Source organism: Mesoplodon densirostris, chromosome 5 (genome assembly GCF_025265405.1).
Source record: "Mesoplodon densirostris isolate mMesDen1 chromosome 5, mMesDen1 primary haplotype, whole genome shotgun sequence".
Classification (NCBI taxonomy): Eukaryota; Metazoa; Chordata; class Mammalia; order Artiodactyla; family Ziphiidae; genus Mesoplodon; species Mesoplodon densirostris.
The window spans coordinates 1,925,674-1,938,019 of record NC_082665.1 but is presented as its reverse complement, the minus strand read 5'-3'; the positions used below and the strand labels follow the sequence as shown (position 1 = coordinate 1,938,019).

At 62.5% G+C, this 12,346-nt stretch overlaps 1 protein-coding gene across 4 annotated transcripts; it reads right to left on the bottom strand.

The window, feature by feature from the left end:
- Positions 1-2,294: 2,294 nt before the first annotated feature.
- Positions 2,295-12,225, bottom strand: CFAP410 (cilia and flagella associated protein 410). 4 transcript variants are annotated; one of them, XM_060100389.1, is made up of 8 exons: positions 12,068-12,225; positions 11,573-11,704; positions 10,641-10,659; positions 9,200-9,246; positions 6,759-6,988; positions 5,623-5,794; positions 4,833-4,926; positions 2,295-2,757 (listed from the first exon to the last, which is right to left on the bottom strand). In XM_060100389.1, the coding sequence occupies exons 1-8, from the start codon at positions 12,142-12,144 to the stop codon at positions 2,626-2,628; spliced, it is 903 nt and encodes a 300-aa protein (XP_059956372.1). In that variant the 5' UTR covers positions 12,145-12,225; the 3' UTR covers positions 2,295-2,625. The 4 variants fall into 4 exon arrangements, with proteins under 4 accessions (XP_059956372.1, XP_059956373.1, XP_059956374.1 ...); XM_060100390.1 differs by having other exon boundaries at positions 4,833-4,923; XM_060100391.1 differs by lacking the exon at positions 11,573-11,704.
- Between the last annotated feature and the right edge of the window lie 121 nt (positions 12,226-12,346).

The window sequence follows — 12,346 nt, the reverse complement described above, 5'->3', positions numbered from 1 at the left end:
AGAACTCAGACGGGCAGCACTGCTGGCCTCTCTCGGCCAGGCCACCGTTTGCACGCACTCCTAGCTGGGCCAGCGCTCTTCCTCGGCCCGAGAAGGTCCGGTGCTCGCCACGGTGGCATCCCGCTCGGCATCCCCAGCTGCTCCCACGCCCTGGCGGGGCCCCTCGGAGCCGCAGGCTCCCCGGGAAGACACCAGAGCCCGTGTCCATTCACAGCGCCCTGGAGAACCGCTGTCCTCAGGGGATGCTGGCAGCCAGGACCCCTTGTTTCTTGTCTAATTTCCCAACTGGTTTGACGGGGGCCCCGTGAGCATCCCACAAGGGATCCACAAGCATCCCAGAGGCCCCACCAACGCTTCCCGGAGGATGACCATCAGAGGGAAGCCCATGTCCTCCTGCAAACAGGGCAGCCCTGGGCTCGGGGACAGGGTGGGTAGGTGGCCCCTGGAAGGCTCCTTTCCACTCCCGCTCCTCCTGAAACTTGCCCCCAGTCAGCACGCTCGGGGGGGCACCCCCGCTGTGTCCTCCCCAGAACTCGGAGCTCACCTCCTGACCCGCTGGGGGTGGGGGGAGGGGCTGAGGGAGGAGGGTGTGCAGCTCAGCAAACGGGGGGTGCTCGGGGTCCCCACCCACCCGGTGGCCGGGAGACGGGGTGTCGCCTCCACGTGGGAGGCTCGCCGGGGGGGGACACTGGCCACCTCCTGGCCCAGTGCCCCACGTCAGGTCAGGACCCAGATCTCGGCCTGTCCTGCCACGAGTGTTGGACGCTGCGTGCAGCACAGGGGCTGCTGGCGCAGGTGACCCCGTGGTGGGGTCCGAGATGCAGAGTGACCGCCCTCGTTCCTGGCAGCAGCTCCGTGGGGAGCACACAGTGCATCTGGCCCACCTCTGGCTGCACTGAGCAGCGTCTCAGACGAGCAATGTGTCCTCTTGGGTCTCAGCCCTCTCCTCCTTAAACGGGAGCCAACAGGACAAACACACAGGCCGTAATGCCAGCACCTGCTTTGCTCCGAAACCCCACCTTCAGTGTTACCTGGGGCGAAGTTCAGAGCTGGGACTATGACGTGCCCATAAAGACCGGAGGCCTGGGATCCAGGCCAGGAGTGGATGCGCTTCGTCCTCGGTCCAGCTTGAGGGCTTCAGACGGGCACCGAGGGAGCAGGTGGCCGGGAGTGGGAGCCGGTGAGCTGACAGGAGGCTCTGACTAGGTGGTGGCGAAGGTGGGATGCGGGGGGAGCTGAAGAGTCAAGGGGCTGAGGCGGGCAGCTCACCCCGACCAGGGTCCGAGTCGAGGGTCCCCGACTTAGGCGTACTGGATCGTGGGGCAGGGGAAGTGGGTGTGAGCCGTGCCTTGTGGGTGGGGAGAGGGAGGGTGTTAATGTAACATAAGCACACCCAGCTTGTTCTAACCAGGACGGGGCTTTATTGAGGACATCCAACGTCCCGTAAACACGAGAGAAGGCACATGCACAGGCCGCGGCCACCCGTCCTAGATGGCCCTGCGTGGCGAGTCCTCACTTCCCGCGACCAGACCTCACCCCCTGCCCTGAGAACTACAGGGGGGCCCCAAGGTGAACCACCGCCTTCCCCGGGGCCTCCCACGAGGCCAGCGTGAGATGGTTGCACCATGAGTGCGGCTTCATCTTCCCGGAGCCGGTGGTCTTCCAGGCTGGTTTCTTGCACACGTTGTGGTCAGTCCCCCTTGGGTCTGTGCAGCCCTCATGCAACCTGACACACCCTTGGCTCCCACAGGCACGTGGATGTTCCTGCCCCAACAGGACACCAGTCCCTGTCATTTCAAGCCCAGCAAGAAGGGACCTCCCCTAACGGCTCCTACCCTTGCACTGGGGGCACCAGGAAGGACCCCAGAGCTGTGGAGTCACCACCCACATCCTGGTCACCGCAGCAAGGCCTGCGACTCTTCCCAAAGGAAGAGAACATAAGACACAGTTTCCAGAAGGCTGTCCCTTCCCACGCAGCTGCTTCACGTCCCCAGACAGAAGCGGCAGGCCTGTTGTCCAGGTCTTCTCACTCGGGCAGCACAGACCCTCTGTGTCGTGCAGGGCTTTCAAGAACGGACACAAGGGCCCTGCAGACAAAACGTCCCTGGAGACGGTAGGCAGCCCACCCCTAAGGCTGCCACCGTTCTGGAAGTCTCCTATGGTCAACAGAAATCCATCCCATGACAGAGTCAGACAACTGGCTGAGAAAACATGTGCGAGCGACTGCCCTTACCTTTAACAAGAACGTCAAGGCCGTGCCTGTCATTCAGGAAACATCTGCTTCCAGATCAGACTTTGGAAAAATATTTATTAGGGAGAACGGCAGCAAAGCCCACCTTCAGGAAGAGGCAAGTCAAGGTGGCCCTGCCACGCAGGAGGGCATCTGGCTACGGCCCCTCACAGCAGGGGGCACAGGGGCAGGTCTGCCAGCCAGCCCCTCCTGCCCTGGCGTGGTGCCCATCCACAGCGAAAGCTCAGTTTTCCTGGGTGGGCGAGCCTTCCTAAGGACGCAGCCCTGTGCGCCAAGGCTCAGCCTGGGGTCAAGCAGAGGCCGCAACTGTGACCCCCCACTGTCCCAGGTGCGCGGGAAGATGCCGGACTTCAGCTCGGGGTCCCCGCTGACAGTCACTCCATGGCCTCCTGCAGCTCCTGCTTCTGCAGGGCCTGGAGCCGGCTGACCACGCGCTGGTGGACAGCCTCCAGCCCCTCGCTGTCTAGTTCCCGCAGCAGCAGGAGGATGGCGGTCAGGATGTTGTTCTGGGGGCACAGAGAGTCCCTGGGTGAGCATCACGCCTGCGAGGCTGGGCCGCCCACACCATGACACATGCGCACATCGCGGGAGCACAGCCTGCAGGAGGGCGGCCTTGCAGGCAACAGGTGGAGACTCCGGCGGCCGGAAGCCACAGTCGTGGCACGGGTGTGGCACTCACTGCCGGCAGGGGCTTCCTAAGAACTGACTTATGTCCTGTTCACAGCCCTGAGGCCCCAAGAGGCGGGGCGGCAATGGAGCAGGGGCCAGAAGCAGGCTCTCAGCAACACGCACTCAAGTGCACACGTGCTTAGTGTGTGATGCACCCGTGTCCACAGAGCTACACCTGGTTTCCATCTGCATTTGAGCAGGGAAACACTGCCATTCCTACTAGGAAAATTCTGGAAGGATTTTGCCCAAGGCGCCTACTTGAGCCGATCCCTCTTGTGGGATGACCTGAGGCACAGCTGCAAGCCAGAGCACGTGGCTCGTGTGGACACGTGAGGACACGGCTCAGAGGCTCACGCTTGGGGCGCTGATCCCTGGCTCTGCAACGCCCTGACTCCTGCTGCCCTCAAATCTCACCAGCCCTCCCCCGTGTCCCCAGGTCTTCCTGGCCACCGGCACCTTGCACTCAGAGGCTTGCGGGGGGCTTGGTGCCCACAGGGACACCCAGCCTGGCCGGGACCCTCGGTGGCAGAGCCAGGGCCCTTCTGTTCTCTGCTTTCAGAGCAGGTGTCCTGTTTGAGCTGGTCTGATGGTCTTTCGTTTGCATTTATGGCAGGCGCGGAGTTGAACCAGTGTCTTCAATCTCTGGTCCACTCTGCGCTGCAGAGGCCCTGGAGTGGGAGTGAGGGTGGGCAGAGCTTCAGGCCTTAGCCCACCTGCTGGGCACACCTGCCACTGGGGATGGTACATACCTCGGGCTCCTCCCAAAACATGTGGGAAGTGTGTGCAGGACCCTGAGCTGCCCCACGCGGCCACCTCATTGAGAGTGTTGCCACGAGGGGACAGTGACCTGCCGGGGTGGGGCAGGGTGGTGGAGACTAGCCACAGGCCAAGCGACTGCTGCCTAGATCGGCTTTCAGCCTGCGGTCACGTCTGTCCACAGCCCTGGGGGCTGGCACTTCCAAGGACGGGGCCTCAGTCCATCCACTTCTGTACCTCCCGTGGGCTTTGCACGCATTTCAAGTGGTCACCGCGTGCATGAGGCCCAGCCCGTGGCTTCGGGCAGCCCCGCTCGGACTGTGGTGCCCCCCTTCATGATGCCACAGGGAGGTCACAGCACCTGACAGCTCTGGTCAGGCCGAGCCAGGGGCTGGAGCAGGTGCCGGGGGGTCACGGGCCTCCCCACAGCCCCCCTTCCCACGTGAGCCGGTGGCAAGGTCCCCCTGGGCTGGGCTGACTGGTGGCCCATTCCCCTGCCAATGACCGGCCCAGGGAACTGACACCGAGCCTGCCGGGGGGGAGGGGGCACGTGGGGAAGATGTCGCACTGGTAAGAGGACACACGGCAACAAACGGCCCCAGCCTTCTGCCGGCCGCGAGCCTGCAGCAGGGCATCCCTGTGAGCGCGGGACGAGCCCAAGCACAAGCCAGAGTGACACGAGAGGACCCGGAGGGACCCGGGGCTTCGCTGACGTCACTCAACTGCCCACGTGACCTACTTATCGTTCAGCCGACGAGCCGTGATCCTTACAGGGATGCCCGTGGAGCCGTGGGGCCTGCCGCCTGGTCACTGCACAGGGACACCGCCACCGCCCTGGCCAGGAGGGTCCCTGCTTCTAACTGCAGGCGGGAGGCCTCTCCCCAGGCAGCTACCTTCCCACCCCCAGACCACCCTCAGCACAGCCCCAGGTACAGGGGGGCCCTGCTGCGCTCTCAGGTACCCCCTCCTCCGTCTGCCACGTCCAACCAGCTTAGATGTAGACACAGACTCTGGACCCAGATGGTCGGCTTCCCACCCTCTAGGGCCTGGCTTCGCGCGTCCCTGTGGTGTCTCCAGCCCCCGTCCCCCGACCCCCAGCCCCCAATCTCCACATTCTGGGGCCACTTCCGGCCAGAGCCGCCTCCGTCACACTCACCCTATTCTTGCGACTGCTTGTGGCCGCCCTCTGCGAGAAGGAGGGAAACTGGTCCCGGGAAGGGCGCTTCAGGCCGAGCTGCCCCTGGATGCTGCTGGCAGGGGCGGGTGGAGGGAGGACAGTGGTGCGTGAGGCCCGAGGGGCACGGAGCCCCGCCCGCACTGTTCACACAACATCTGTGGGTCCGGCGCCTCGGGGAACAGCAAGGAACCCCGTCTGCAGGGAAAGCCCCACTGCAGGACTCTGCTTCTGCGGGGACAGGAGCAGTGGACGGGGGGGCGGGGCAGCTGTACTTCTCTGACCCCTGGGGTCACCTCCCTGCTCCTGGAGCTCCCCCCAGGGCCGGGGGGTCGGGCACTAGCACAAATGCTGCACGAGCCCCAGACAAAGAGCAAAAGCCACGGGCCCTCCCTCTCCCGCCGTGGGACAGCACGGCGCGTGGGCCTCATCTGCAAGCGGACGCCCGGCCTGGGGCCCCGCTGTGAACAATGCTCTCCACCACGTTCCCCAAGTCCAGTTGCTGCCCACAAACGTCTGTGACAATCATTCAATTGAGGTGCCCTGTGGGTCAGGGAGGGAGGGCCCTGCCCGCCCACTGGCCCGCCGCCCCACCCCCCGCAGGGCTGGTCCCGCACTCGCACGAGCTCCCCACTCTGAGCCTTCTCCTGGCCACGTGGCTGACCCCAGACCGGGGGCCCGAAGCCAGCCCAGAAACAAACACCCGCACCCCCACTCCAGCCCCAGAGGCGCAGCCGCATGCGGGAGGACCGGGCAGGCCCGCGGGCCACACCTGGTGTCCTCCTCGCCGAGGCTCAGCGGGTCCCGTGGCATCTCGGCGGCGGCGTCCTCGGTGCTCAGGGTGTAGGACAGCTCGGGCGGGCCATTCCCCGAGTGCTCTCTGCTGGGGGCCGTGACCTCCTCTCCCTCCACCAGCGCTCGGGACACCTCCTCCTCCGTCACAGCTTGGGAGGGGGAGGGAGCAAAAGCATCAGTGGCCTCACCGCAAGCGAGCCCCGCGAGCCGTGGCCCGGCCGTCCGCTCGGCACTCAGCACGGTCTGCTTCGGAGGTGAGGTGGCTGTCTGTCCACCCCGACAGCCAGCACCCGGGAGCAGGGCTGGGTCCCCCACCATTGCATCCCGCCCTGGAGGTGCTGGAGACACAACAGATGGCCAGTGGCTGCTTGTGAATCTGAACTTCAGCATTTGCCAAAAGCAGATAGATACTCATAAAAAACCCTAAACTAAGACAGGTTTTTAAAAGGAATAGACTACACTATATTTCTTCTATTTCACTCACACGTGACAGTTTATCTGAAGTTTATTTACATTAAAGTCATTCACCTAGGAGAAAATAATCGTGCACATAAGGGTCAGGAAGCAGCACAGAGAACGCCAGGGGATTCACAGGAAAAGGCTTGGCCCTGGAAGCGAGCTGGAACCCCAGAGGCGGGAGCAGGAAAGGCCCACACACATGGCCTCGTGCGTGACGGAGGAGATGCAGGTTGAAACGGCAGGAAGGCGCCCCCCAACCCCCCACCCCACCCCCTCAAAGAGCAAGGCGCCCGGTGTGGGAGGGGTCAAGGAGTGATGGAGCGCCCTCACCTGCTGGCATCACCACCTCGGGACCCTGTCGACCAGCAGTGATGCTGCCCGGCCACCCAGCCCGTCACGTGCTCCCGGGGCAGGTGGGTGAGCATTTGGAGCAGGGAGCACTTAGCAGGACAGAAAGAAGCAGCAGCTCAGCGCCTCGACGGCGGGACCGAGCAACAGCTGTGCGGGTTCAGCTGAGGTCCTGCCCTCCGCGAGGGGCCGTGCCGGGCGGCAGACGGCACAGCCTGGGCACCCCGAGGAGGCCGGCCTCCCCGGCACCTGCGAGAGGGCAGGGGTGGAGCCTGCCCGTGTGCGACCCGGCCCGCGGGCACCTACCCTGGTTGTCCAGCTTCTGCAGGTGAGGCAGGTTGCGCAGGACGGTCATGCGGTAGAGGTGGGGGCAGGCGCCGCAGCAGGGGTTCTCGGCCAGCCACAGCACGCGCAGGCACGGGAGGCCCTTCAGGTAGAAGAGCTCCGCCAGGCTGGGGATGCAGTTCTTGCGCAGGTAGAGCTCGCTCAGCTGCCGGCAGCGGCTCACGGGCTCCAGGGTGGAGATGCTGTTGACGCTGCAGGGAGATGGCCGTCAGTGCCCGCCGGGGCACCCCCGCCCCATGGAGACAAGAGCACTGCTGGGCCAGTGCCCACCTGCCCTCGCCTTAGAAGTAGGTCAGACCCGGCTGTGGCTAGTCAAGTGCAAGGGAGGGCCCGGGCCCAGGAGAAAGCCCTGGGGGCGGAGGAAGCTCCTCCAGCTGAAGGTGGGAGCGGCAGCCTCCGCTCTGTTGAGGCCGTGAGGAGCCAACCTTGGGGGTAGGAGGTCTCAGCCCCCTTACAGGACAGGAGACGGCAGCCTCCCCGGGACACAGCAAGCACAAAGCTGGCAGCAGCCAGGAAAACCCATGTGACCAAGAACCGAGCACTGAACTTCCAAACCCCAGGTTCACAAAAGAAACAGCTACGGGTTTAAATTATGAGTGAACCAGACACAGGAAATCAGCCAGGCACCCGGCAGAGACCTACAGGTTGGAGCTGACGGAACGGGATCACCCCCTGCACACCCAGGCGGACCAGCCGGCTGAGCTCGAGGGGGACAGCCGAGCAGCCTCATGCCCTGAGCCCCAGGCCGCAGGGGACCCTGCCCGACGTGCCAGGCCGGTCTAGAGCCCCCTCTGCTGGACGCCGGTCTGTGCAGGGCGGGCCGTGTCCCAGCTCCTGCCTTCGGGCCGCTGCTGCCCGACCCGGCACTCACGCGTCAACGCGGCGGCCGGTGTGCTCGGCGGCCGGGATGAGGCTGACGCCATCTCACCACGAGCCAACCCAGGCTTTGGGATCCTCACCATCGGGGAGCTGCGCAGGCCACGGGGTGAAGCGAGAACTTCAACCTGCAGCGGCCCGGAGTCCCCTCCTCGCCCACTGGGCTAAGGCTGCCGTTGCTACAGACCGAATGTGTCCCCCAGGTTCAGATGCTGAGATCCTGACCCCCGGTGCAGGGGTGTTAGGAGGTGGGGCCCCCCCGAGTGGGGTCAGTGCCCTTATAAAAGGGACCCCACAGAGCTGCCCGCCCTTCTGCCAGGTGAGGACACAGGGCGAGGATGCGTCTGTGAGCCGAGAGGCAGCCCCTCACTAGACCCTGATCTCGGGCTTGTGGCCTCAGCACTGTGAGGAACGAATGTCTGTAAAATCCCACTAGTCGTACGGGGTGAGTGACAGTGGACGGCTGGCGCTCCCCATGGCCCCCTGCACCTGCCCCTCCTCGCCCCCACCCCACCCTGGGGCCGCTGCTGCCTTCACCCCCGTCCCACGGGCCTCGCAGCCAGGGAAGCCAAGGTACGCAGGCCCGAGCTGGGACCCGGGCGGGAGACCAGTCCTGGGCCCACGCCTTCATTCATTCCTTCATCACGCAAGAAGGTGCCAGCCTGAGCCTGTCGGGTCGGGGCTGGGGGTGCGTGAGCACAAGGTGGGCGGCACGGCATCCACCAGGTGACCTCGGAAGGCGCAAAGGAGGCCGAGCAGAGGGCTAGGGAGGGACAAACAGGATGGTCGGCTATGTGATGAGGAGGTAAGTGACGGGATCTGCACGGGACCAAGGGCCTGCGACCCTACACGCAGGGCGAGTCCTGCGACCTTCTGAGCTGCCAAACAGGGAGTCTGCCTTCCTTACAGGGCTTAAATCTCCCTGAGGTTTTAGGTGTGGGGACCTGCAGAAAGCACCCACCCTGGCATCTGGCAGGGTCAGCTCCCTCCCGGGCCCAGAGCGGACAGGACAGAGCTCAGGGCTGGAGGGCGTTCCTCCCTCCCCCTGACCCTGCAAACTCCCCAGGCACCTGAAGCCCCAAAGGCAATATTTGGTTCTTTCAAGGTTTCCTTTGTTAAACCACTGATGATTCTGGAGGAGGTCAACTATTACCAAGGACAGATCGTGTGATGCAGGGAAGCTGGCAGAGCTCCAGGCAGTGACGGAACCAGGAGGGCAGAAAAGGCTGGGCGCTGGGGCAGACGGGGTCACCCTGGGGCGGCTGCTCACCATTAGGAGGGCGGCACCCACGGACCCCAGGACGGGCAAGGCAAGCTCAGGGGGAGGCCCGGTGCCCTCCAGGAAGGGGGCGGAGGTGCGGAGCAGCCAGGCCCTCGTGCTGCCTGGGCCTGGCCTGCAACAGCGGCTCTCCCAGACCGTGGCTGGGAATTTTCAGGTTACCTAAGGGCCTGCAGGAGGCATGTGAACATTCTCCTTCTCTTGCAGCCCCGCTGACTTAAGAGTGGGGCGGGCCGGCATTTAGTACCTGAGGGTGATCACTTCCAGGCTAGGCATCTCCTGGCATATGGAGATCTAGGAAGGAAAAGAATGTGATTTTGCAAAAGTCGCTGGGCACTGGCCCTGTGACGTCACGCCTCTCCAGCAGCCAAGAGAACCAAGTTGGAGCTGCAGTCCACCCCACACCAAGGGCCTAAGCAGAGGAGCCTCCCTCACCCCAGGAGCACGCAGGGCTCTGCATCCCGCTCCCCTCTGCAGCCCAGACATCCCCTCTACCTGATGGAGAAACGGGCACCCTCTACCTGATGGAGAAACGGGCACCCTCTCCACAACTTTAAACAGCATCATGACTACCAAATGCTGCCAGCCCTCGAGACGGAGCATTCCTAATTTTAGATACCCTCAAAGGACATCCGTAAGGGGAGCTGGATGGACAGAGAACCTTTCTTCTTGCTGCCCCTGACATCCAGGGAAAGGACAGAAGCCGCTTCTGGCCAACAGAGCTGTGCCAATAGGGAGACAGGCTTGAAGCTGGATCTCAGACCATCTTAACACTGACTCAGTGGAAGAGAGCAGCGGGGCTCAGGATGGCCCACACAGCCCCCCTGACCTGTAAGGCTGAGGAAGCCCCAAATATCTGTGTGCCTGCCAGACACCACGCATGGGGCCAGATGGGGTCCCTGACATCAACAAGCGCACTGTCTGGTCAGAATGCTTCACATTTGCAGTGGATCTGTTTTCTGTTACGGTGGTGTTTTGCTTCGTTTGTTTTTGCTGCTGAATAGGCAGCACTTCAGCTACAGAACGAGGTGGAACCGGCTCTTCTGGACAAGCCCTGACAGCACGTCCAACTTTCTCAGAAAAGGTATGGTTCAAGGTACAAAACAGAAGTCAGTAAGAACTCGCTGACTAGCACCCACACTCTGTGCGAGCTGGAGACATTCATCCCAGAAACGGACGGGTGGGCAGGAGGGGGCAGAAATCTGCTCATGGACATACAGCTCAGCCTGGCGGCCCAGCTCCGAGCTCTGACCCCACCCAGGCCCCATCTCTTCCTGCATGGGAGTCGGGGTGAAGCTGGATCTGACCAAGGGGAGGAGCTGAAGTGAAGAAACTCCTCGGGGACGTGAAGTCCAGGAACCTAAACAAAGAACCCTCCGGCTGAGTGCACTGCTCCTGAAAGCCAACCAAGCCACTGGGGCTCCTCCCCGGGTGGGAGCAGGCCTGTGCCTTGGACCTGCCCGCTCCCCTGGGAGGCCTGCCTTTCACCTGCAGGAAAATGTGTGCAAGAACATCACAGTGCACTTGGGTCCTGTAGAACTTTTTTTTCATGAGTGGTTCTGCCTTACGAAAACTGTTCAAGGAACAAAGTACTGGTCGGCCGCCTGGATCGAATGGGAGCGGTCTGTCAATTTAACCAGCCTCCTGGGGACCAGGGATTGTCTGGAGATGATCAGCATGATACTTACATCAGTGAGGCGGCTGCCCCTGGGGAGAGGAAAAGACATATGCACTTTTATTTTGTTAAAGTTGAATTTAAAACATTAAAAACAAAAATTAATGACAAACGTCTACAGACTTGAAGAGTCTGTGATTTTAAGGACAAAGTAAAAGAAAGCTTTCCCAGATAACTGACAAAGGTGCCAAAAATCGTTTCCTGGTTGATTTTGGACAAAGCTATTTGATACTGGCAGGCTCCTTCGCAGACTGAGGCACGGCAGAGGTTGCCCCATTTGAAGGGCACAAAGATTTACTCATTCTCAAGGCTGTTGCACTGAGGGATAATTCCCTCACTAATGTGCATAAACAAGGGAGCCTTTATAAGGGCCAAGTTCAAAGGCTAAACATGCAACTTATGAAACACACTTCAGAAAGCCTGGAATAGGGCTGTTGTGCCTCCCTGCTTAGGGGAAGAATGACCGCCCCATGCAGAACAAAGGCACGCATTATTGAAGACAGTGACAGGGATGCCGTGGCCAAAATACCAGACGTGCAGCGCAAAGAGACAGGCTTTTAATGAACAGGCAGAGTTCACTGCAGTCAATCTGCCCGACACCAGTGGGAGGACGGTCTACTTCTGGCTGAACGCGACCTCAACTGTCCAGTGTACAGGGCGCGTGGAGCCGTGCTCTGAACCCCCAGTGAACGTGTGCGGACCTTTCCGGAGTTTCAGAAGTACTTCTGGTCCTTCCTCGGCTCAGCTAGGCCTGGCCGCCCTGCCTTTGAGCCTGCACCTGTATCTCTTCCTGTCACCTCCCGGACAGTAAGTCCCCTTGGGGACAACCCCTCTCCGCACCCCACCCCCGGGCTCAATTACAAAAATGTTCACTGAAGCATCACTTTAGAGTCTCCGTTTCCTTTCTTTCCCCTAGCAAGGGTGTCAATCACCTTGATCTCCCACCTTATCAGCAGGCCTGGCTCCCGGGGACTGCTGGCAATGTCAGAAATGAGACCTGTCCACAGAGGGAAACGTCTGCCCACTAAAACTACCGAGAAGCCCAAGAGCCAGTCTTCAAGGAGGGCAGCTTTGGAGCTGTGTGTGAAATACCACTGCTCAGGAGGAGTGAAAATTCTGAAACGACCTTTCCCCAAAGGGCCCCTGAGCTTATGGCGTCACCTCCCAGAGGCTGTGAGCCCCTGGGACCGGGCAGACCAGCCTGGACAGGGGCCAGGAAGGTGAGGCCAGAGGTGCCCCCCTCCACCCCGAACCCTTCTCGGTCCCGCCCCAGAGCAGAGGGGGCGGGCTGGGGTCCCCGCTCCAGGGCCGAGGTGCTGGGCAGGGGTCTCCATTCCTAGACGACTCTTCCCAGCCCTGTCCCAGGAAGGGGGTCCCGGGAAGGGGGTGCCGGGCAGCGGGGAGGACACGCGGGGACGGCCCCCGGCCTCTGGGCCTCACCAGCAGTTGAGCTTCCGCACGCTGTGCAGCTCCGAAGCCTTGGCCCGGGACAGGACCATCTTCCGCGTCAGCTTCATGACGGCGAGCCGCCCAAAACCCTCACCCCTGACCAGCTCTCAAATTGCCAGCTACCACGGAGGCCGTCCGCCAGGCCGCGGCGCTTCTCCAAGGGGCGGGGCCCGCATCGTCAGGGGCGGGTTCCGAGAGCCCATTGGCCGGCAGCGAGGGGGCGGGCCGACGCGAGCGCACTGGGGCCGCCTGGGCTTCTGCTCCGCGCAT